Here is a 26462-nt window from a genome sequence, read left to right as displayed (position 1 = left end):
ACAATAGGCCACCGGCCTTACGGTATACAGCACAAAGTTGAAATTAAATACTTTACACAAACATCAAGTGCATGGACACTATAAGCTTATATGTCAATGAAAAAAAGTTTAAAACAAATACAACCACATGAATGTCTATTACATGTTGTTTTTTTGCATGAAAGATATATGTAAATAAGTTTCTTAAGATAAGAGTACTATTTTGTTTATACTGGAATGTGGTTTTATTTAAGTATTTTCACTTGAGTAAACAGCCTATTAACTCAACTTGTGACACTTTAAAGCGGATGTTCCCTAGCAAGGCCCGTACGTCACTTCCGCTTCAAGTTGGATCGGTGCCAACTCCATACTGAGAAGTGAAAGTTAAAAAAAAAAAAAGCCAACGCTTTTTATATCGCTTAATGTCAATTTTTCAAAATAATGAATTCACAAGAAACCTCCTCACCCCTCTGTAGCAACACTCTGTCATATGTGTCTTTATTGATTGTTTTTGGTTGAATTCAAATATTTCACACATAGAACTTTCTTTGGATCACTTCATGTTCAATCATTTCTCATTCGATTTGATTTGATTTCTAGACCTAAACTTACTGATTCATTAATAACACATAATCAAAAAGTTGACTCATACTTGCCGCGTTTTTTACTGGCTATCTACTCTAACTTCTGTAAGTATAGGTAGAATACCGTCAGACTCTGAGCAACCACACAACTTTACATCACTTCCACATAATGGCCACTATGTTGCCTTACTATGAATTGAAAAAAAATCATTATAATATTCTCTAGATCATACATATATATCATAACCTGCCACTTCTATATCTGTGAACATCAAAAATTAATCTTTCCCTTCATCTTTAAAGAATTTTGAAACATCCGTTTCGGCTACAAAACGATGACGTCATCAATACTTAAATATTATTTGATGGTATTATGCAAATCTATGCAAAGATGACATGGTAGATGGCTCGTATGCACTTCCTTCCTTTAGAGCATCATAATCACTCGCGTCTTCACCAGTATTGTCACTGAAAAGAAAATTTTCGGTTAATTGCAGTTTTAGAAGTAAAATAACTGAATTTTGCTTTGTTTATCGCTGTTGTGATTGATATGATTACACCACTGCCAACGGGAGTTAAACGGAGAATACATCTTCACACCGGTTTGTCCGTCCGTCTGTCTGTCTGTCTGTCTGTCTGTCTGCCTGCATGCTTTGTTGTCCAAATGTTTGTTTGCAGGGTATCTCAAAAACTTATGAATAAGTTTAAATGGAAAGTTTGCCTATGATGAGATAAATATAATTTGGTAATTCATAATGGCATATTATAAGCATTATCTCTCGAGTTCCAACCCTTTTTGAATCGTATAAGAGGCTTACTAGGAGACCTTCTGAGCACTATTATGTACTTTACCGAGTGTCCTATGGTTATCGCTGCTGCAGATTTGAAGGCTGAATGTCTTGAACTACTCTATATGATATATATATATATATATATATATATATATATATATATATATATATATATATATATATATATATATATATATATATATATATATATATATATATATATATATATATCCCAAAACTATTACGCTCTGCCACTGCGGTATAGAGCACTGTCTTAGCAGATTGATACTCACCGAGTTATATATATATATATATATATATATATATATATATATATATATAGTTTTGGTAGTACTGGAACTCTTTCTTGGGTGTAACTCGGAGTTTCACGCATATTGCGATCATCAGACACATTAGAGAGTGTCTGATGATCGCAATATGCGTGAAACTCCGAGTTACACCCAAGAAAGAGTTCCAGTACTACCAAAACTATTACGCTCTGCCACTGCGGTATAGAGCACTGTCTTAGCAGATTGATACTCACCGAGTTATATATATATATATATATATATATATATATATATATATATATATATATATATATATATTCTATTCGAGCTGACTGACAGAACATCGTAGAAGAGAAAGTGTTTGTAAAACTTACCGCCCACTTCCAATACTATCAGCAACATCTTCTGTACGCGTACATTTCAAATCTCTGTTGAAGCAAATACAGAAATGGAAACAGAAATGACATTATGTGAAGTTCAATAATTGTGTTTACTTCATTCAATACATTATAATTACTTTCATTCATTTCATAATCTTCTGGCAAGGTAGAACATGAACATAGGCATCTAACTTGTATATGATATTACTAGTTTTGACTTTCAATACTTCATTATATTTGGTATTAATGTCATGTACATGCGTAGTTATGGTTGAATCAAACTATTAACGTGCATTTTCATGAAAACAAGATACATAACAGGTGAATACAGAATAGAGTATATATACTAGTATACTACTAGTATACCACTACATTAGATGGATAACGCAAGGAACCACACTAGTTGAGTTAACCTCTTGAGAAAGTTTTCTTACGTTTTCGGAAGTGGTTTTGTGAACCCGTCTTTACCATGTAAGAAGTAGGTTGATAACATACCCTTGCCCTGAAAAGCAATGCAGAAAATAATGTGAAAACAATTTCTGTTTACATACCTCTCATGAACTCGTCTGACTGTTATCTGTCTATCTCCCTGACTCTCTCTATTTAAGTGACACTTTGTAAAGCGCCAGTGAACATTTTAAATGGATACCAGGCGCTATATAAATCTGTTATCATATCATATCATATCATATCTCTACTGAGTCTCACTGTCACTGTCTGTCTGTCTGTCTGTCTGTCTCTCCCCCCCCCCTCTCTCTCTCTCTCTCTCTCTCTCTCTCTCTCTCTCTCTCTCTCTCTCTCTCTCTCTCTCTCTCTCTCTCTCTCTCTCTCTCTCTCTCTCTCTCTCTCTCTCTCTCTCTCTCTCTCTCTCTCTCTCTCTCTCATTTCATTCAGTCTGACCCACAATTGACGACTAAATTATACTAGGTTATAAGTCTGCAGTAACCAAAGATGTATACAGTAGTATCTGGTATTGGTACTGACCTTTACATCGATGTCACCTCTCTGTACCACATGGTAGCCTAAGTTGCTGTCACTCAGGGCAGTAAACGTCTGTTTACTAATGTGGATGTAAAAAGCTAAAAAGAGAAACAAAGACAGACAGACAGACAGACAGACAGACAGACAGACAGACAGACAGACAGACAGACAGACAGACAGACAGACAGACAGCGAGTCAGTAGGGAGATGAAAACTATAGATTTTCGCAGTCAGTGGAGAATGGTAAGTTTCTAAAGTATGAGGTACAAGTATAGCTAAAGTATGGGTACAAGTATAGCTAAAGTATGAGGTACAAGTATAGCTAAAGTATGGGGTACAAATATAGTTAAAGTATGAGGTACAAGTATAGCTAAAGTATGGGGTACAAGTATAGCTAAAGTATGAGGTACAAGTATAGCTAAAGTATGAGGTACAAGTATAGCTAAAGTATGGGTACAAGTATAGCTAAAGTATGGAGTACAAGTATAGCTAAAGTATGGGGTACAAATATAGTTAAAGTATGAGGTACAAGTATAGCTAAAGTATGGGGTACAAGTATAGCTAAAGTATGAGGTACAAGTATAGCTAAAGTATGAGGTACAAGTATAGCTAACGTGTGGGGTACAAGTATAGCTAAAGTATGAGGTACAAGTATAGCTAACGTATGGGGTACAAGTATAGCTAAAGTATGAGGTACAAGTATAGCTAAAGTATGAGGTACAAGTATAGCTGAATTATGGGGTACAAGTATAGCTAAAGTATGGGTTACAAGTATAGCTAAAGTATGAGGTACAAGTATAGCTAAAGTATGGGGTACAAGTATAGCTACAGTATGAGGTACAAGTATAGCTAAAGTATGAGGTACAAGTATAGCTAAAGTATGAGGTACAAGTATAGCTAAAGTATGGGGTACAAGTATAGCTAAAGTATGAGGTACAAGTATAGCTAAAGTATGAGGTACAAGTATAGCTAAAGTATGGGGTACAAGTATAGCTAAAGTATGAGGTACAAGTATAGCTAAAGTATGAGGTACAAGTATAGCTAAAGTATGAGGTACAAGTATAGCTAAAGTATGGGGTACAAGTATAGCTAAAGTATGAGGTACAAGTATAGTTAAAGTATGAGGTACAAGTATAGCTAAAGTATGGGGTACAAGTATAGCTAAAGTATGAGGTACAAGTATAGCTAAAGTATGAGGTACAAGTATAGCTAAAGTATGAGGTACAAGTATAGCTAAAGTATGGGGTACAAGTATAGTTAAAGTATGGGGTACAAGTATAGCTAAAGTAAGAGGTACAAGTATAGCTAAAATATGAGGTACAAGTATAGTTAAAGTATGGGGTACAAGTATAGTTAAAGTATGGGGTACAAGTATAGCTAAAGTATGAGGTACAAGTATAGCTAAAGTATGGGGTACAAGTATAGCTAAAGTATGAGGTACAAGTATAGCTAAAGTATGAGGTACAAGTATAGCTAAAGTATGGGGTACAAGTATAGCTAAAGTATGGGGTACAAGTATAGTTAAAGTATGAGGTACAAGTATAGTTAAAGTATGAGGTACAAGTATAGCTAAAGTATGGGGTACAAGTATAGTTAAAGTATGGGGTACAAGTATAGCTAAAGTATGAGGTATAAATATAGCTAAAGTATTGGGTACAAGTATAGCTAAAGTATGAGGTACAAGTATAGCTAAAGTATGGGGTACAAGTATAGCTAAAGTATGAGGTATAAATATAGCTAAAGTATGGGGTACAAGTATAGTTAAAGTATGGGGTACAAGTATAGCTAAAGTATGGGGTACAAGTATAGCTAAAGTAGAGAGGACGCCTTGTTGTAAAATATTAAGGGCGGGTGAAAATTAAAAAAAAATTGTCTTGATGTCCGAGCTGAAAATTTGAGTCGGTCTGGTAATGAGAAACAGAAAAAAATATGGTAACCTTAATTGTGACATTGTCATCAACCCGCTCATTCATGCAACTTAGCATTACGCGTACCTCTTGTACTGAGTATTACTCGAGTACCCATCTAACATATAGTTATTACTATTGCATCAATTGTGCTAGACACCTATGTGTAACATGATTAATGTTGTACCTTTTCCAGTCGACTCCATCCTGGACGCCATATTGACAGTGTCACCAAAAAGACAGTATCGAGGCATTACCAGACCGACAACTGCAGCAACGACGGGACCTGTATGAATTCCAATACGAAGTTGAAGTTTTTGTTTAGGCCGATGTGGAATTTTGAACTCGACAACGGAACTCAGTAGATCCAGTGCACAGTTAGCGATCTCTGGAGCATGGCGATTACCATTCCGTTGCGGTAAACCAGACACAATCATGTAGGCATCGCTTATCGTTTCAACCTATAGAGTGAGAAAACGATATGAGACTGAGTTGCTGGTTTTTTTTTGTTTTTTTTTGTTTTTTCGTTTTATTTTATTACGTCATCACAATCAAGTCAAAATTACACAAGAATACTAACAAAATAACAATAGACACCAAAAGACAGAAACAAAGAACCAAACCATACATATTCCCAAAACTCTAGTGACAAGCAAACGATAAAGCTACAAAAGCAACAAAAAGACACCCTGTAAAGGGAATGGACAAACAGGTGCCGAGCACCTCTACTAGTGTCTGCCCAACATCAAAAACTCTTCTAAAAATAAATCATCAAAGTGAATGTACAACAGTTACTGAAATTAATAACAATTTCATTGAGCTCAAACAATTTTGCACTCACGACATTTACAAACAGAAGACCCTGTACAAAGACAGTAAGTTGCCCTGATCAATCGTTCTTGATGACGTTTTAAACTCGAACTTTCACCTCTGACGTGGGACCTTAAACGTCATGATATTCACGTTAAACGTCATCAGAAAACTCCTCTCTGATTGGACAAAACAGATCAATTCCGAACGTAAACAAACAAATATCGATAAAATGGTGGCCGATCTTCGACGTTGAAGTTTGGATATTTCGTATAGCCACAACACTGAAAAATTTTCAAAACATGGAAAATTTGACGGAAATATCCATGCCCAAAGGATACTATTTACTATTGTAATTTCATAACAACATTGTATGGGTACATACATTTCATTCATTCAAACATGGGTGATTCTGGTTTTTGATCTGCCCTGTTTGACGTCACACAGGTGAAGATTTGCACGTATTTATGTAAAAATACAATATTACATTCTTCACATCGCAGTTACCATAAATGTCTTATATGGTTGCTGAGAGTATATACTAGCCGAGGGACGTGGCTACCTGGCTCAATGTTCTAGCGAACATCATTATCTAGCAAAACAACCCCCTTGAAGTTTCTGGACTGGTCTATAGTATATGGCATTGGTACATATGACATTGTACTCTATATAGGAATAATATATAGTCCGTGACAAATTGCGTCCACCCCTTCTCAAACACCGAACACTGCATGAGACACAAGCAGTAACATCCGTTTTGCTCATGCAGCGTTCGGGGGTTTGAGAAGGGGTGGACGTAATTTGTCACGGATTGCATACTTAAGCTTCAATACCTCGTAAAAAGTAGAGTTCTCAGTTGTATAACTACAGAGAGCAATTTCCATTTTTTTGGTATATGTATACTGTATATGAATTTCGACTTACTTTGTAGACATCATGGTTACCAATTATGTCATCAAAACAGCGATAGAGACCATTAAGAAAGGCTACAATCTGGCAAGATAGTAAGATAGACACATTATTATGGAAAAAAGGGGGTACAAGCTGAGTTTATAAGGTTTCTGGTTAGATTTATGTTCCGTATTCAAAAGTCGGTACTCGTATTATTCTACTTACAGAAGTAAACGTAACTATTACTTGCAATTGAATGAACTCAAACCTAGTGTTATGATGTAAAATACAAACAATCCGATGACGTAATTTTTGTCACGTATCAAAAAATGTCGAGGAATCCATACTAGGTAATCAACTGTTCCAACAAAATTAGAACCCAAGTATACTGTCATAGGAAACATGCATTGACAGTAATATCATTCGGTAGGCGATGCAAAATCATGAAATGACTCTCCAGAACCCATAGTTTATGAAAATGTTTCTATTTCCTGGAGTGGCGTTCCCCTTTAAATAATAACTATTTTTTATTGCCAACCTTGCGTATAGTTGATGATCTCTTTATGATCACTGCAGTTACCGTATCGATAGTTAGTTAGTTAGTTACCAGAATCAATGTACTCTCTGACGTCAATGTCGCAAAACAAAAACGACATCTTATTTACCTGAATCGGTGTACTTTCTGAGGTCAATGTCGCAAAACCAACTATATCAGAGAAATATATCGTTGCACTGTCGTAGTTCTCCGGGTCAACTTTCCTCCCCGACTTCAGCTGCTCTGCAACAGTTCTGTAAGATGCATCGAGAAACCAGTCTTTCGTTATTCTAAAATTAGTAAAATTTGACATTTCATAAGGAAAGCTAGAAAATGTACATTGCTAATTCACATATGCATACATACGTTTTAGACAGACAGGCAAACAGACAGACAGACAGACAGACAGACAGACAGACAGACAGGCAGGCAGGCAGGCAGGCAGGCAGGCAGGCAGGCAGGCAGGCAGGCAGGCAGACAGACAGACAGACAGACAGACAGACAGACAGACAGACAGACAAACAGACAGACAGATAGATAGATAGATAGATAGATAGATAGATAGATAGATAGATAGATAGATAGATAGATAGATAGATAGATAGATAGATAGATAGATAGATAGATAGATAGATAGATACGGACAACAGATGATATTTTCAACACTACGCTTAAGATGAAGAGATGATCTTATCCTGCCGTGAAGAAAGGTGTAGAGGTGCCATATTAATCTTGTAGGACCAGTGTGTGCGAACATAACACTTGAATTGGAAAAAACGGGTCATATTTTATGCCATGGAATGTCTTTGCGAAAAATTGAAAAGTCCAAATTCACACGTATATAATGAAAATGTCATTTCTTACAGTGGAAGCATTCTGTGCAGTAATCGATCCGTCTTGCGTTTTTCTTCCAATACCTCTTCAGTTCGCTGGTCGACGATCTCCTCCAAATTATTGGCATATTTCTCCATCATACTCAAGATGTTATCCATGATATTAATTCTGTCAAGTCAACATAGATGACATACTAGCATCATAACAATAATACTAGTATACTCATATATGATATGGTAAACCGAAATATCAACCCCTACAATATCAGTTTCGAGAGTATTTTCAAGCACAATACCATTTTCAAGCACAATATCAGTTTCAAACACAATATCAGTTTCAAACACAATACCAGTTTCAAGTACAATACCAGTTTCAAGTACAATTATATAGTCCAATTCGAATGTATTGTCTTTGACTTGTAATATATTGTGTCGGTCCTTACTCACTCTTTGCCATTTATCTTCCTCAATTCTGCTCTGATTCTTGGGAAGGTCGGCCTGGCATCTGGATCTTCAGCCCAACATTTTTGCATTAGGGTAATGATAGCGCGATCGTCCAGACTCATTTGTAAAACTGGGCGATACGGAGTACTTTCCCCATTTCTGATGCGGTTTACAGCATCTGAAAAATATATACTTATAATACACAAAATATTTCATACTTTGTTCGACGTTTTAGTGAAAAGTAGTCATCGTGGAATAATTTATAATATCTATTCTTTACATCCCCACAAACCGTTTTTGAACTTTGATAGAAACTAATGTGTTGGACTAAAAGCAATTCAAAATGGAAAAGTGTCATTGAAAATGGGTATCGTCTTGCTTTCATGCTATAGTGAAATGGCGAAGAAAGCAACAGCAAATGAAGCTTTATTAAATTATTAAATCAATTATCTACCAGTAGTACAATAACCAGTCTGGGAGAAAACATACAAAACCAATCCAAAAGTGTTCCAATCACTTGCTCTTTACGTCATACACAGAGTTGTTTACCAATGTTACTACCAGTAACTTTAGAGTTACAAATAGACGGCACGATTTTTTGTATTTCTCTCACAGCATTTAGTTATACCTAAAAATACAGGCACTGATGGCGCGCGCGCACATAAAATGTATCATTGTAATGCGTGTGCGGTATAGTGTCTGTTTTCGTTTTGTTTGTTCTTTTAGTAATTTGTAACAAATGTTTGATGTGTAAAAAAAACACATCATGCCGCATAATTGAAACTCTAAAGTTACTTAGTTTTGGTAGTACCTACCTCTTGGCGTAATATGGTCAAATATGTATGGTGCAGAGCGTTCTACTATTTCAAACATTATGATCGCATAACTGAAAACATCTCCTTTTTGTGTTCCACTCTTGGGAGGGAAATTCAGTCGCAATATTTCAGGAGCAGTCCAAAGCTTGCCTGAAAATGAATGATTGATTAATGTGGATATTTGCATAAAGAGTGATCTCTTGTAAAGGACAGAGGGGATTGAGCAGCACATTAACATATTAATATACCACGTTGTCAACCATGTACACTGTACTGTTATGACCTGGTTTCAATATGGCTACTTATGTACATAAATGGAGATAAAGATTGAGAAAAAATCTGATGGAAAAATGATTTTCGAATAGATACAAAAGGTAAATCTTGGAGCGGGTGGGATACGCAACTGCGGTAAACATCAAAGGATATCCGAATGTTTACTTTTGAATAGATACAACAAATCATATATCTTAGAGGGCCATAGAATTTGGAGGGGACATGAGTCCCCTCAGGATGCTATGTCCCCTCCAAGTTCTATGTACATAATTATGTATTAATCTTACGCATAAACTTCTCTTGTTCGTCTGTTTCATTAGTAACCTGTCCTTGTACAATACTTGCCAAACCATAGTCGGTTATCTTGACTACCCATCTGCCATCTACCAGACAATTGGACGACTTCAGAGCTCCATGGGAACCGATGCCATGGCTACTCTTGTGCAAGTACTCCATTCCCTACAATGTTAACATATTTTGTCTAATACACGTGTATTGATTACTTCTATCAACGTATGATTTTGGGTGACCATAAATAACATCGGTAACTTATAATAATTCAACTTTGAAAGCTTGCAAAGAAGCTTTAATATGTCACGAATTGTGTTTGAATGTGATAAAGAAAGTATTTAAAGCCGAAATGATCAATCAGGACCCTGAGTTCAGACATGACACTTGCCATTTGGATGATTTCATGCATAGGTTTAGTGGGTAAACCTCTGATGATGACCCTGATCTCTTCATTGCGACAAGCTTTTTATTTGACACTCGCGACCAGACTTGAATTTTGTGTGATACAAAATTTTTTAGAAAATCAGGTAATGGGAAGACAATGCCTAACACAGCATTAGGTGACACACACATGATGGATTGTCTTTGCCATATTCATTACATCCCATTCATGTTCCATTTGTTTTATCCTCATGTGTGTATAAGATACTGCATACCAAACAAGCTTGAAATTAATGAATTCACCTTACATGTACATTATACGACTCATCGACATACCTTAACAATATCGGTCATAAAAGACATCTTAAATGATCGGTCGAGTCTGACGTCGTCGTTCTGGAGTACGTCCTGAAATTAACATACGACATATGTTATACGTACTTAAGGACAGGACAAAAACTACAGTTGTTGTTGTTGTTGTTGTTGTTGTTGTTGTTGTTGTCGTTGTTGTTGTTGTTGTTGTTGTTGTTGTTGTTGTTGTTGTTGTTGTTGTTGTTGTTGGGTTTTTTGCTTTCTGTTTTGGGGGGATGGGGTTCACCATTTTTCATCATGCAAGTGTTTGGGAAGGATCACATTTTATTTTGTGCAAAGACATTTTTATGACAGATATGCAAATGACAGAGGGGGAGTAATTTCTAGGCAAGTTTTTTGGGGATGGTTAATCATTTTCATGAACTGAATTTCTGAAACTAAACATCAGTCCCCTCCCAGTGTAATTTGTGTCCAGTCCCTTATCTGATTTCACTGTTGTTACCTATGATGTCAATTTTTTTTCTGAAATAGGTTTGTGGCCAACTATTGTTAGAGTTGTACATCTAATAGGAATTGCATTAGTAACTAACACTTCTAGACCACTATGGAAAAGTACACAGAATTAAGAGTTATTTTCATGGAATAATAGCACAAACCTGTAGACTTCCTTTAGTGCAATACTGCCATGCCAGATAGATACTTCCCGTTTCAACACACGCACCAATAAAAGTGTTGAGGTTCTCATGAGTCAACAGTCTTATCTGAAAACAATGATCAAGTTACATATATGTAAAAACGATTGAATGTGAGTTACAAGATCAGTGACAATAAGTTGCATTTTACAAATCTCTTATGTACAAATAGATTATTCTAGAGTACATTGTAAGGTAGATGTTAGAGTGATTTATTGCAGCATATTACAAATTTATTGTTGATTTCTGAATGCAACATTCCTGTTGCTGTAATCAATGTGTATAGATCCAAGTCTGTGTATATCTACATATGTATCAGCTTATAGACCACACGTACAATAACCAAGCTGGTAGCAATAAAGTTGTTGACTTTCACGGTGCCCTAGATCACGATAGCAATTCTTTTCCACACTATGTTACATAACTTTCAATTTAAAAGTATGTGTCAGTTCTAAAACTCGCCTCACTGAATTCGACAAGTACAGATCTGTTCATTTGTAGATGTTCCTTGTTGATCTTTTTCAATGCCACAAGAACACCTCTGTACATGGCTGTCCTGTTGTAGTATTGCACTGTACGACTCGACGGTGCTGAGCTTTTCCCGTCCATACTACGAGCACTATTTGAAGAATGCTTTGACAGGCCTGTCACTGACTGGTTGCTTGGAAGACTCGACTACAAATTATTTATACAGACAAAGGCGGGCCGGCAAGCAGGCAGGCAGACAAACAGACAGACAGACAGACAGACAGACAGACAGACAGACAGACAGACAGACAGACAGACAGACAGACAGACAGACAGACAGACAGACAGACAGATGCATGTAATTAGAAACAACAACAACAAGGGAATACACATAAAAAAAATAGAAAAGTAAAATAATATCAGAGCATGACATACAAAGATATAATGACGAACATGTGAATGATAACTGGCGTCAAGTGTGGCTTGGATGTACGGAATTTCCAGTTTACAATACTAGTATAACTCCTTACCGACTTATTTAGTTCAAGTGGCAGTGTAGTTATACACAATTTGTTTGACCTTGTAAATTGCAAACCGACAGGCTGTTGACCTTGCCAGTACATAGAAATATGCTTTATTGTTATAAAACGTGTTGAGAAAATTATACCAAAAAATGTATGTCACTTCCACTTGTTAAACCCTGTCCAAACGATTTCAACTTCTGAGAATATTAGATGTGATAAGCTTATGTGACTTCCGTTTGTTATACAAGACGATTTCAATTTATGAGAATAAAACATGGATTGTACTTACGCGACTTCCATATTTTGTTAAGCCAGACAAATGCTGAGAACTAGATGCGATGTACATGTACTTACATGGCTTCCAGTTGTACCAGATGCTTTCAACCGCTGAGAACTCGATGTAACATACTGTACTTCCTCCATTTGCATTTTCCATCTCAAATTCAGTAATTCCGATTCGTATTTACTCCGACTTAAACAGAGCGTAGATATTTATTTTTGTTTATTTATTGTCTGTTTATCGTATTATTTGTGATAAAGTGAAGTAAATGGAGAGTAAATGAATAGTATTTGTGTAATAATTCGTTCAATGATAGTTTCATAAGCGGGTTATATACAATGTATTTCCCTAGTAGTTGAGCCTTCGGTTTACCAAGATAGACACAAACTAAAACTATTGTCGCAACATATTGATAAGCTATTGAATAGACATTGGTTTAATATAGTCTCAGCAGGGAGGCGTCTGTGAAAACTAGTGTATTTACAGTTACATGAACTCACAGTGCTGTTTTGGGACTTCCAATGTTTTCACTATGTTGATTAGAATCACACAACAGAGGAACCGCTATCATCCACTTGCGTAATATACCACATTGAAGAACAATAGATTTAGTTTGCATCTATCTTAATAAACCGAAGGCTGGATTACCGTTGTCGATGCAATTGTTGTCTTGAAAGTTTAGTAATTATTTTACTGTAACTGTTATTTCTTTGTTTCAAAAAAAAAGAAAAGACAATCAAATGCAAAGATCAAAAGACGGGCATAATTGACAAATGGCAATAAAATTGCTTAAAGGTCGTAGGTACGTATTCTTGTCAAAGTAATGCGTTGCCTCAGTTTATTCTGTGACCAATCTCTGCGATAGAGTTTTGACATTTTGAAATAAACTCGAAACGGTCAGTGAATTGCTAACGCTGACCACTATTCAAGTATAAATATGGTGATGCTGGACTCACCGATACAGCCAGACCGAGAGGATACTAACTGCAACTATCACCACTCCACCAGCCACGAAAGCTGCTATATATATTAGGGCATCTAAAAAAATCAAGGAAATCTCCCTATTTACCGGAAGTCATGAACTTATCATGATGTAAGTGATTTGCCATTCAACTTAATTTGTAGGGAATACTGGATCGACATTAAGTCATCAAATTCTAATGTACAGTTCCATTTATAAGTTTAGGATGTTGTGACGTCACGAGAATTGTCGATTTCTCAAAGTGAACACTGGCGACGCTGTCTTCGAGGGCAAAATTGCGAGGATATCAAAGCTCACACGAGTTCATAAGATAGTACAAAATCTAATCATAAAATCTGTCGTCTTTGCTGCAATACACAAAATCAATCAAGCTAAGGAATATTTCTATTAAATTTCATTTTCACCGTGACGAAATAAATGTTAACACTTGTACCCCACAGGCTGGTCTGGGCGTTACTTTCTGAGTGGCAGTGACCGATGAGTACATTAGCCAATAAGAACGACGGAAATTGATGAAAGGGCACGTCGTGAAGACGCCTACGAGCCCTGCCGCAAATAATCTATTTTGAAGGGTTAGAGTGTATGATTAAACTAGAAACTTAGCCAATGTATGAACAAAGTAATTTACGACCAAATAATGATGTAGATAAATATCATTTACCCTTGTCTCCATCGCAAAGTTCACCTCTAAATCCACACAGAGGTGCATCTCGAGGGGCGTATTGGTGTCCTACCCTACCGTCTGGCCAACGTGGTTCCCGTAGTTGACGGAATATCTAAAAAAAAAAAAATATTCATACAAACAAAATATTTTTTCTGACGAGAAAAAAATATGATAACATCGCGTATTCCTCGGGAAAGGCAACAAAACAATGAGTAAAAGAAGCTAAATCAATTGAAGTAAAATAACTGACATGGACACAATTTGGCTTCAGTTAGGGAGGCCGATAACGTCATGGAGAAATGGTTTGCCAATGTGCCTTCAGTTAGGGAGGCTGATTTCGTTACAGTAACTGTGAGCTGGTGTGTATGGTATAATTATTTAATTGCTTCACCTATTCTAATACAAAATAAAGTCATGTGTGCACATGTCAGATAAACACGGTATAATCATAGTCGTAGATCTGTGAGGACCACGAAATAGTTCGGTGTGAACGAGTGAACTTCGGCCATGACTATTGTCTAACCACATGGAGCCCAGGAACCGTGTTACAAACAAACAAAGTGTGTATGGGTAAATGAAACTCATGGATAACTATATATGTGCGTGTGTGTGTGTGTGTGTGTACAGGTGGAAGTAGTGGGAAACAACCCTATACCATTAAAATCATTTTTTAGAGAAAATGGAACCAGGGGAGGGTCATATTTTACACGACAGACTCATCCTCCCCCCCCCCCCTTGTTATTACTGAAAGCTTCGAATCCTTAAACATTGACTAGGTTTTGTTTGTGGGATCCCCAATGGGAACAAACAATCGGAGGACTTATGACGTCTGATGTAGGAACATTATTTATAAGTGAGTAGACCGGAGAATTTGATAATCTAAACGTATTGGTGTCCAGTATATGAATAATACATGTTAACTTACCCTAGTACCATCGTCAAGGTTGACAACTTCAGACATTTTTTCAAATATTCCATTTGGCTGAAGATCAGTTATCCAGAAATCGGGTTCTCTATCTCCATATTCATCCAGTAATACATTGCCCGTCATTCCTAAATCAATGGAACTGACAAAGTCAACATGTCTTTGTTCGATCATCACCAAGGGTTGGAATCTTAAAGTGTTTCTTTTTTTTTGGATGATCTAAAACAGCCAACCACCCAGTGGTTTTTTTAGTTTGTTGGTTTAAAGTGCGACGAAAGATGTATTTTCAAATTTGTCACAAATATATAAAGAAACATTTAAAAATTCTTCATTGAATTGTACACTTGTGTTTTTATACAGTTGGCAAGGTAGGGTAAACATTGAATTGAATACTTGAAAAAATAACTATAAAAAAAATATGTTTTTTAAACTTTAAATTGAAATCACCACACGAACGTAACAATCAGCACAAGATCACTACCTTTAAAGAAAAGACCGGCCATGGCTGTGAGCAAACTGTCGCCATCTTTGTGATCGAGTCCCCGCGATAACGAGTAGTTCAGTGCAAGTGAGTATAAAATAACGGCGTCGTACAGAAAGGCGGAGTATTTATTACCCTGTAAGAGAGTTTCCATGGAAATACTTAGAGCAGAGATAGTGTGAAAAATGTATCGTATTCATTGCTGTCGCTACAACATGCCTATTTCTTTTCAAAACTTCCTTCTCAATTTTATCTACTCTTCCTTTTTAGTGCCTTTGTGTTCTTGTAAAATAGACAGAGGGAAAAGGAAAACAAAAGTAGTGACAGTATAGTACGTGACAGCAATGAATAGCAATAACCTAAGAATCCATATTGAATGAAATCAAATGGCCCAAATGTTAATTCCCGGTGACACTGCTCTTGAAAAGCAAAATTTCCAAATACATGTGTGTATGTGTGTGTATGTATGTATGTATGTATGTATGTATGTATGTATGTATGTAAATCTCTGGATTAATAGAGCTGAAACCTTACATCCCCACGGACTTAATGAATACGAACCATCTGGCATACAAAACTAACTACGTTCTTTATTGACCTGTTAATTTATTCTACATTTCCCTTTGATCACATGACTGTGTTTTCCTTTTGTTCGGACATGCGTAGTTAATTTACTAGCTTTCGTGTGTTTTGTCATTGCTTCAATAAGGTGTGCTAGACGCACCGAAACGTTGCTTGTTAGCATTTTACTCTGGGATTGAAAGTAAGGTTGACTTCGTACACTTCTACCAGTTCATCATGTCACCTTTATATATATATATATGACCTGACGAGGCTCTGTTCAATAAGGCGAAATATTGTCAGAACTTTTGGAAGCCCTTTTAGTTGAGTTTTGTTGAGACCATCCAGTTCGTTCTCATTTGTGTTTATATATATATATATATATATATATATATATATATATATATATATATATATATATATATATATATGTAATGTATATATATATATATATATATATATATATATATATATATATGTGTGTGTGTGTGTGTGTGTGTGTGTGTGTGTGTGTGTGTGTGTGTGTGTGTGTATGATTTCTTCAAAATGTCCTAAACTCATGTCATGTTTGTCGCTATTTATATATGTTTATGGAAATTATTCTTTACACACCATTTAATCACTTAATTTCATCAAAATCATTTTTAGATTTTTGTCTATTTTGACAATATTCCTTCATGACCTCTTCTCTTTGTTTATCACATTTCCTAAATCCGTGTTGTTCCTTTCAGCCAGCTTTCCCGGGATTTGAACATGAGGGATCATTCAACATGGTCTTTGTAATTGTTACCTTTGAAGAATTTGTTTTTCATTTGCTTTAAAACGACTTCACCATCTTTATAATTATAGTTTAAAGACATTGTTTGATTTATAGCTATAGCGTACAAGATGAGGGCATCGTAGAGAAATGCCGAATACTTGTTACCCTGAGATAGGAGATATAATGTGTTCAATTGAAATGATTAATACCATAACATTCCATGGTCATACGTGCATGCCCAATAACACCTCACTGGCCTCAAACTGTGGCGATTGCAGAGTTTCAAACAAATGATCCAGAAATGTGATTACTAGTATTTAACATTGCCTTGTAAGCTTATGAGTCATTTTTATTCACTTTAATAATATTACCTTTTTTCTCAAAAACGTGAAGCGTTCTTAAATTGCAGAATTCGAATGAACCCATCAAACCACTTCTACGAAAAGTGACCGTGTTCCGCCATTTTTGGCGTATGGGTTCATGGGTACAATCCTCACCCAAAAAACAACAACGAGATCATCCAAAATCTGAGACATTCTCAAAACTGACTCTAAAGGGTCGACTCGAGATTTTAATCAGATTGCTTAGCTTCAGGCCTAAAAACCAATTGTTACTAACCCAGTTGTGAAAGCACGGTGCAACCATGTGCAGTTTGAAATGTGATTGTTTGTAAAACCTCAGACCACTATTATATAAAAAAGTTAGTGGTCTGAGGTAAAACTATACGTTAACTCAATGCTACGCTTACCTTGACACCATCTTGGAGGGATAAGTTCCATGGTGGTCGCTTTAATCGACTTGCAACTTCAACGGTAAAGGTATCTATATTTTCATTTGACAATGCGGCTAGAGACATCTGTTAAATACAACGATAATATACTTGTGCCGAGTTAAGTAAAATAACAAATTACATCATAAAATTCAGCCAAAAACTGCTTCAAATGTTTGTTAGTGTTCGTACAGGAAGTGATTTGTAAGCAAACTAGATAAATGCGAGTAATTTATGCATGGTGACGTTTCATATATGACAGACAGGACGTGACGTAGTGATTACTTGTGTACCCATGTTATTAATAATCACTTCCTGCTAATACAATAACATACTTTTTACTCACTTTGTTCTAGCTGTTCGCTATTCATTGAGTTACAAACATGGTACTTGGTATATTATTTAACGTTATTTTTGTTTTTCAAGTAAACATAAATGGACGAGTTGTTATATATCAGTAGAAAAAAAATCCAAAATAAATACCCTGGTCCCATTTCTCATCTCCATATTTGTTTCCTATAAACCGATATCAACTTGAACATTCAAGTCTCCTTAAGACCATGTGGATTCTGTCTCACCTACATTAACCTGTTCACTGCGATGTTGTGTACATCGTTTGCTGTCGTACCCCCTAGCCCTCTTATCCAACACTTTGAGGGCTAGAGGGTACGATAGTTGACGATGAACAGGCTACACCAACATTATTACAGAATCTAAACTTGACGTACATGAAACACAGCTTCAAAAGCTTGCCTTGCATCCTCATTTCTATCGTTTCCCAGGTACGTCTCTTCGGCTGTAATAACGTCTTCGTCTGGTAGCATTTCCACGGTATAAAACACGTAGTCTCCCTTCGTCATACCCATGTCAAAAGCTTCTAATAATATCATACGACGATCACGCTTTGGTGCAGAGATGACAACGACTGAGAACAAAAAAAATGGGAAGGTTTCCAAAAATCGTAAATCTCTTCTTCTTTTTGATGTAACACTTCATCACAATTTCATGTCCGTTCATTTCCTTCAGAAACTGTAGAAAATGGCAAATTTCTACATACACGGAAACATATGAAATATCAAAATAACATTAATCGCACGAAGTGTAACCCATTGAATGACGACTTTTTTGCAATTGAACGTTGTGTAATTCACGCAAAGACCTCAATTAATTCAAAGGAAGTATTAGAAAGAAGGACGAAATTAGAAGTATGTACAATCCATATGCAGTATATCTATAAGCACATGGGATTAGTAAGCGGAGCCATATGGATGAGGATTACGTATTTATTTTGGATTTTGTAGTTTATAAAAGAATGTTATCACGACTTTCTACTTGAAAAATCAATAACATATGCCAGTCCTTGTATGTACGTACAATAACAAACTTTTTACACATTTTTGTAATGTATTGAATTCCAAAAACAGACTTTGTCAGACTAAATGTAGTTTCACATTGATAGCCATGATAAAATTGTTTTAGAATAAAAATCCAAAATAAATACCCAAATCCTCATCTATATGACCACTTTAAAGCATACAGTCAACCTCTGTCCTAGGTACCAAATTCTCCAGCTTGGTTGACTGGTGTTGACTCAATGATTGGGTTACAATCACGACTTTTCTAACAGTTCAAATTTAGGCCATAGACTTTCTTTAGCAATCAGAAACAAACGGTAGCAACGAGGCTCGAACTAGACTTATAGAAAGACCTCAGATCTATGCTCGGAAGGTTGCCAAACAAAAGCCGGTGGACACTGTGTATGATTCACAGCCCTCGGCGGTGTCTTTGGCGCTATGCGACCTCTGTAGAATTACCCGAGGACCTAGCAGCTAGCTTAGACCATTAATTTTCTATAATGATCTGGGCAGCTAGGCTAGGCTTGTAACTTGCAACCTGCAGATTCTTAGCCTGTAATTCTAACCATTCGACAATCATGGCTCCACATCTTGTCATTCTTAGATGTAAAGTGTCGTGAATAATAATGATTCAAAGTAGAATAAATAAATAAATAAATAAATAAATAAATAAATAAATAAATAAATAAATAAAGATATTTATATAGCACCTAGTATCCATCAATGATGCTCACTGGCGCTTTACAATAGAAACTGTTACAGATAAGCTCTCTCAAAAAGGTATATCTTTAGTCTTAATTTGAATGTCGCAGTACTCGGTGCAGAGCGGACAGTGTTAGGTAGTTGGTTCCACAGAATTGTGGCAGCGTAGCTGATGAAAGATCGATCTCCGTACGATTTGAGTCTTGTTCTGGGAACCTTGAGTGTTGTATGATGACTTGAGCGCAAAGATCTTGTAGGGTTGTTAACTACAATAAGTTCAGCAAGATATTGAGGGGCGACACCATTTAATGATTTATAGGTGAGAAATAAGAATTTTATACATAATTCTGAAGGTTACTGGAAGCCAATGGAGATGCATCAGGATTGGTGTGATGTGATCACGTTTCCTTGACTGTGTGATAAGTCGAGAGGCTTAGTTCTGTGCTCCTTGCAAAAGACTGATGTGAGCATGTGGTAGTCCGAACAAGAGGGCATTGGCATAGTCTAGGTGTGAGGAGATGGTAGAGCATATAAGTTTAGAATAATTAACCACTTACTTCTTCCTTCCCTAATTGTTTTCCTAAGGATATTCTGCACCTTTTTCTTTGTTGGGTTAATGCCATAGGCCACTTGGTAACCAATTGTTACGTTTTTCTCCCCAAAAGTCTAATAAATTAAAACACAAAATCAAAATAGAGTAAATATAACAGTGCATGATGACGAAGTACAAATAAGTAGAACTTTTTGGCTATTTTACGAAAATACACAAATATCAACTCTACTATAGACTTGTTCAAGTCTCTGGGACCTTTTTCATTCTAATTTGAATAAAAATCTCTTTCTTTTTAAAACAAAACAAAACCACACAGCTTTGTTAAGTTCTTTTGTGTGAAATGGCAACCTGACAGAATGAACCAGTTGGATGAACGCATACCCTTCTTGAGACTTGTATCGGTGAAGAGCTCCAGCCATGCTATGAATTATGGGATGCGATGTCATCGTCGTTCATACTCAAGGCCTTATATTTATCTATGACAAAGTTAATGTTATGTAAATCGAGTAAACATGAACGATTCTAAGTTTCTTAATATTATTCCAGTGTGTTTTTTGTTTCAATTGCAATAAAAACAAAACTTTTGTATTGCTTAGTGACATAGCAAACCACGCATATATATTGCTTTTCTCAGAAGAAGTTGACCCTTGCCGGGAAAAAAAAATCAGTTTCTCGACATCATCGACACTCGGTCCTTTCGTTTTACTGTTGGTGTGCAGTGTATGTTAACCCTTTCAAGAAAACTAGAGGTGTTGAATACAATGACAACTTATGATGATTTCATTATTATATCAAGTCATTTACCTTCAGGATAGCTTTGCCTGCATCGAGATAACTGATAAACGTAGAGTATATGACAACAACTCGAGTCCAATCATAGCTTTCCATTATCTCGTTGAGAACTACCCCTAACTTTGTGAAAGGTCCGAGGGTTCTTCCTAAGGTAGAATATACGTTCTTGTCGTTTAGCTCTGGTGCTGTGGCCACCCATGAAATTATTGGAATGTTCCAAAATGAAGCCAATTGTCCAACCATCATACATGCTACAGATCAAATGAAAAAAAATTATCACCGGATGTACACAGTCATCACCTTGGTGTTGGTGGTTGTGTTGTTGTTGTTGTTGTTGTTGTTGTTGTTGTTGTTGTTGCTGTTGCTGTTGTTGTTGTTGTTGTTGTTGTTGTTGTTGTTGGTGGTGGTGGTGGTGGTGGTGGTGGTGGTGGTGGTGGTGGTGGTGGTGGTGGTGGTGGTGGTGGTGGTGGTGGTGGTGGTGGTGGTGGTCTAGAAATTATCCCCTATTTCATGTGTTTAGAGTTATGGTTTTGAATAATACAACATTGAAGGCATTATTGTCATTTCAGCATGAAAACAAAATGTGATTAGCAGTAATATCAGATTTCATGCACACGTTCTCTTCTTCTTCTTCTTCTTCTTCTTCTTCTTCGGTGTCTACACTGGATCTGACAGAGTGATTCAAGTGATTTGTACGATACACTGTGATGTCTATTTCCCAAGCAATCATAAGTGGAAGAAGGCAACTTGCGTATGAATCATAGTGTTTCCATGATGAAAATACACAGCGTTATAATAAGTATCGGATTTGATGAGGAAGGAACAATGAAAATACTTTTGTATTATTTAACTAAATATCACGTTGGAAGTAATCGTTAACGGCATAACCTAATACATGGACTAGGCTACTGAGCCCAGTCCAATGGCCAAACCCTACAGCCAAGTCCAACAGCACTGTCAAATTACCTAGCCTAATGACCCAGCCCAACAGCCCAGCCCAATAGCCCCAGCCCAACAGCCCAGCCCAATGACCCAGCCCAACAGCCCAGCCCAATAGCCCCAGCCTAACAGCCCAGCCCAGGTTTCAGGATATGCCACAGTTAACAGTGTAATAGACCTGTGGCTGGTTCCAAGATGCAGTGTGCGTTTCTCCATACAATACCATGTATTGTGTACGCTCTGAGTTCGCACGCGCTACTCAGGGAATGTTTGTCACCTGACCGTACCCTGGGTTCACCCTCTGTCACTGATGGCGTTTTAATCTTTGTTCTATAAAATCACTCATAATTAAAGAGGTCAACACGTGTTTCCATAATTTCGTTGAAAATGTTATTTCAAACGTAATGTAGATAGACAAATCTCTTAGGTCTCTATTGTACACTGGCTTAATTTTGAATAAAAATGTGTCCAGTTAAAAATTGTAACTTTTTGCAGCAAATTGTGTGGGAAAGTACAAAAGATGTGCGCACATGCACTGCGCATTTTCCGCGATTAACAGTAGTCTTGAGAGCTGTACCTTCGACATCAAAATCCAAACTTCAATTTCCATTATAATGATAATGACAAGGAGAATCCACTGAGTTCACCTTGGGTTCCGGCATAAAGGAGGATCATAAAAGTTTGGGAGTTGGCTAAAGAAATGAATTATTTTGTTGTGCTACTTATTTGAGAAAGCACCGTCCAATTCTTTTTAATATAGACGTTTTTTTTTTACTTTGAATGTGACATCTTATCGGCAACTACTTTTAAAAATACGACAAAAAAATCGAAAAAGCTGTTCAACCTACCGATATTTTTTTGGTGATGGGCAATATATCCGCATGCGGGCTTCGCATGTCAGTAAAATGCACACTTTATTTCAAAATTAAGGATATTTCTTTATATTTTCTGAATAGTACATGTAACAATATACATTTGAGTCTATTCCAAATTATATAATATCTTATAAAGTGGTTTAATTGGCTCTGATGATGCATACAAGCATGAATTGTGATTAAATATTAAGCAACAAAATACACTTCCAGATGATATGTAATTCATAGCGTAATTGTTTCAATTCTGGTATTTTATTACCATATTCAAGTATTGTAAGACTTTAAATTATGTCTATGGTTTGATATTTTATGCCTCTAAATGGCCTCCTACACTGTCTTGTTTTCATTTTTTTCACCTTTAGAGCTGTCTCCTTCCAATCAGTAGCAATCAAGGTGATAATTGTCTTTCTCCCAAAAGAAGATGGAAGGTGGCTGGCTAAGTACCTCCCTGTATAGGTTAGCGCTAATTAGAGACATCTCCTTATGCATGTGAAATCCACATCCTGTGTAAAGTAATCTCGTTCGGAGTATTATTGTAGTTGGATATCACTGATATTTGTATGCATCATTGTACCATATGATTTTATATCTCCACTGTAGTGTAGGTGACAGAAGGGGTAGCTAAAATAATGCTTGAGTTTCATTTGGCGAGGCTTAACATTTTTTGAGAAGAGAGGATGAGAGGAGCTACAACGTTAACATTTGTTTACATTTCCTAACTGTAGCTATGCAGACAATTGCATGAGATAGTATCAAGATGACTGAATAAGTTCTATCTAAACTCGACCTGAAATATTTTGTTATCATTATATATGGCTTGTTTTATCCTTGTCAAGGATTGTGAAAAAATGAAATCGACCTACTTACCCAATGTGATGGGTTAGGTTGCCCGTTGACCAGCTTTTATTTATTTTTTCTGGCCTTACATATGATATTTGATTGCGTATGCTAAAATAGATATTATGTAAATTGCATGTACATTTATGTAAATTAGCAACCTTTCTAAATTTTGAATGCATGATTGCACAAGACAAAGTCCTGTCCTGCCCCCCCCCCCCCGGCAATTTGGTCAGGCTACGGCCCTGATTGATCTTGAGTTCCCAGGATGTGAATACGACCAAATTGCCGAAGTTCATCACAATCGCAAATATTTAGGGTAATTACCATTTAGTCATTTTTCCCAATCTTCTATTTAGCAAATTCGTGACGTTCACTGGGTGATAATACATTTGCATATTTCTTAAACTATTCCCATGACCCAATAGGCATAGAATTCTTTATGTATGTAAACAAACAAACAGCAAACCTGATGAACAAGGTGGGCCGATAATGACGTCAACACGTTCTTGAATATGTAAATCAACGGCGTATCCTGAGGCTTGTTTACTGTTACAGCTAGAGTCACGTGTCACGACCCTGTTTCAAATAGAAAAAAAATGTTTCATCAGATGTGTGTATTTGAACGAGAAGAACATATAGAGGAACGTGAATAAGATGGAAAATGGTTTGATTATTGATTTTCATTAGACCCATTTAGAGTTGCACATTACACGAATAATTAAATGTTGAAAAGGGGGCAACTCGCCTCTTACCACTGCGGTTGAGGTGTGAGCCCTGGTCTGGGTTTTGCCATGTTGTAAGTAATAAAGGTGTCGTTTAGTTTGAGTACTATGCCAAACAAGACATGTCTTCTCCGGGCTTTCCAAAGACACGACGCACTCGGAAGACAAGCGCTTACATGCTTAAAGATATATCTAGTTTAAATAAATATAAATATTATACTAAAAGGCGAAATATAAAACAATAGTGTGTTTCCGATAACTCTACCGACCCTAGTTTAAGTCCCCAACCCTCAACATTTTATAATATAGTAATGATTTACTTCTATTTCCGTGTACATCTTCGTGCCTTTGCCTCATCTGTGGTCATTTTTAAAAATCATATTCCAGGTCTTTTTAGACTATAACAGTACAGTCTGCACAAAGTGCTTGTCTACTTAACTTATAATTGTCTTCACTTTCTTCGTTTACACACAAGTATTGTGACCAACAAGTATTCCTTGATGGTGGCATAGTAATTTTTACAAAATAAAATAAAATTCCAACCTACCTACCCTATTTTCTAAAGTCATGTTTTCGGAAACAAGTATTGTCATTTTATTGGAAAGAAGTATTGTTTTTTGATATTTTGCCTAAGGCCTAAAACATTATGATGTGGTTCCGATTACACTCAATTTTAGAATAGGTGGGGTAGATAGATTTTTTTAAATAATTTATTTATATTTTTTCATGTGTGAGTGTCTAGTCCAGGTAGTTTTCCATTGTTTTACATTTTGGCTCCTCGACAACTTATTTGACTCGCCTAGAGCCAAATAAGTTGTCGAGGAGCCAAATAAGTTGTTGAGGCTAGTCAAATAAGTTATACATATTAAATAATGTCCCTAACACTGCGCCATAGTGTGGTGTTCATATAAACACCTCTCTGCTCTGCACTTTTAAAAGAAGGCCTAAAAGAATGTTTGGTTCCGGTTACCCGATCTCGCCCAGTTTTTCACTTTTTTTAAATTACATTATCGAGATTTTTTTAATGAAATTGCGAAAATTGTGAAGTCTCGCCAGAAATAGTGGATGCGGAAACTGACATCAAAGTAAAAATACAATATAAAACTGTTCTTCCAATTGATGAGAAGAAACCAATAACACATAAACCATATGGAAAACAACAGAAAGCATAACTACCTGAACTAGACATTCACACATGAAAAAATATATATAATAAAATCTACCTACACCACCTATTCTATAACCGAGCGTGATAGGGGGACCACACAATTTTTAGGCCCCAATTAATAACATTTTTTCTTCACTTTTATTTCACTTACGTGTAGTAATATAATGGTTTGAAAGAGAATGATCCGGTTGGGTTTCATACAAGTATATCTCTGCGCTTCTGTTCTTTTTTTCAAATTAAGATAAATTTTTGGTGAAGAATTACACGAAAATTTGTGACAATGAAAGAGAAAAATCGGGGTTTAAAAAGTAAACTTACTCAAATTCAAGTTCTTCTACCATATCCATTTCCTTGATGGCATCAATGGCGATATTGATAGCCCCTGCACTAGTCGCACCGCTGAAATCATTCAAAAGATCAGAATTGGTCCAGGGAGCTAGAAAACCCATTTTGATTTTGATGACACCAAGGGTTGGATGAAAATAAAGCACTAGGCAGAGTAAGATTATGTAAGCTGATGTACACATAGCGAAATTTCCTTGTTGGGCTAGAGGAAATAGGACTGTGCTTTTAATAGACGAACATCAACATATATGTACATAGGTAGTTCTTTGGAAATAATGCGCCACTGAAAAATATATTAACGATAATAATTATACTTTGTTTTCTGTGGAGCTGTTCCATTTAACCGTCTTTTACCGCTGCGCATCATATCCATGCATCGACAACTATTTGCTCGTGGGACGCACAGTGAACGTGACAACGTACACCACATGGACTCTGTAATTATTTCGGCCCACCAGTGAGATGGTGATGGGGTAACGTATCATTATCGCAGTTGGTGTCCCCCATCTCAGCTCACCTTGAGAAACCTACTTATGCCACGATTTAACATTACCTTCAACCTTACTAT

General features: G+C 36.4%; 1 protein-coding gene across 1 annotated transcript; it reads right to left on the bottom strand.

The window, feature by feature from the left end:
• Positions 1-934: 934 nt before the first annotated feature.
• On the bottom strand, positions 935-26076 carry LOC144449741 (atrial natriuretic peptide receptor 1-like). The gene is made up of 25 exons (XM_078140318.1): positions 25868-26076; positions 24126-24235; positions 21018-21256; positions 20218-20326; positions 18332-18528; positions 17583-17690; positions 16865-17000; positions 15033-15160; positions 14105-14219; positions 13418-13499; positions 12536-12653; positions 11652-11864; positions 11154-11258; positions 10522-10593; positions 9801-9972; positions 9241-9390; positions 8429-8603; positions 8013-8150; positions 7279-7402; positions 6647-6715; positions 5100-5373; positions 3009-3103; positions 2459-2526; positions 2019-2072; positions 935-1031 (listed from the first exon to the last, which is right to left on the bottom strand). The coding sequence occupies exons 1-25, from the start codon at positions 26074-26076 to the stop codon at positions 935-937; spliced, it is 3357 nt and encodes a 1118-aa protein (XP_077996444.1).
• Positions 26077-26462: the final 386 nt, after the last annotated feature.

Source organism: Glandiceps talaboti, chromosome 18, assembly GCF_964340395.1.
Source record: "Glandiceps talaboti chromosome 18, keGlaTala1.1, whole genome shotgun sequence".
Classification (NCBI taxonomy): Eukaryota; Metazoa; Hemichordata; class Enteropneusta; family Spengelidae; genus Glandiceps; species Glandiceps talaboti.
Note: the sequence above shows the minus strand (reverse complement) of the source record. Positions and strands in the feature narration are given on the sequence as shown.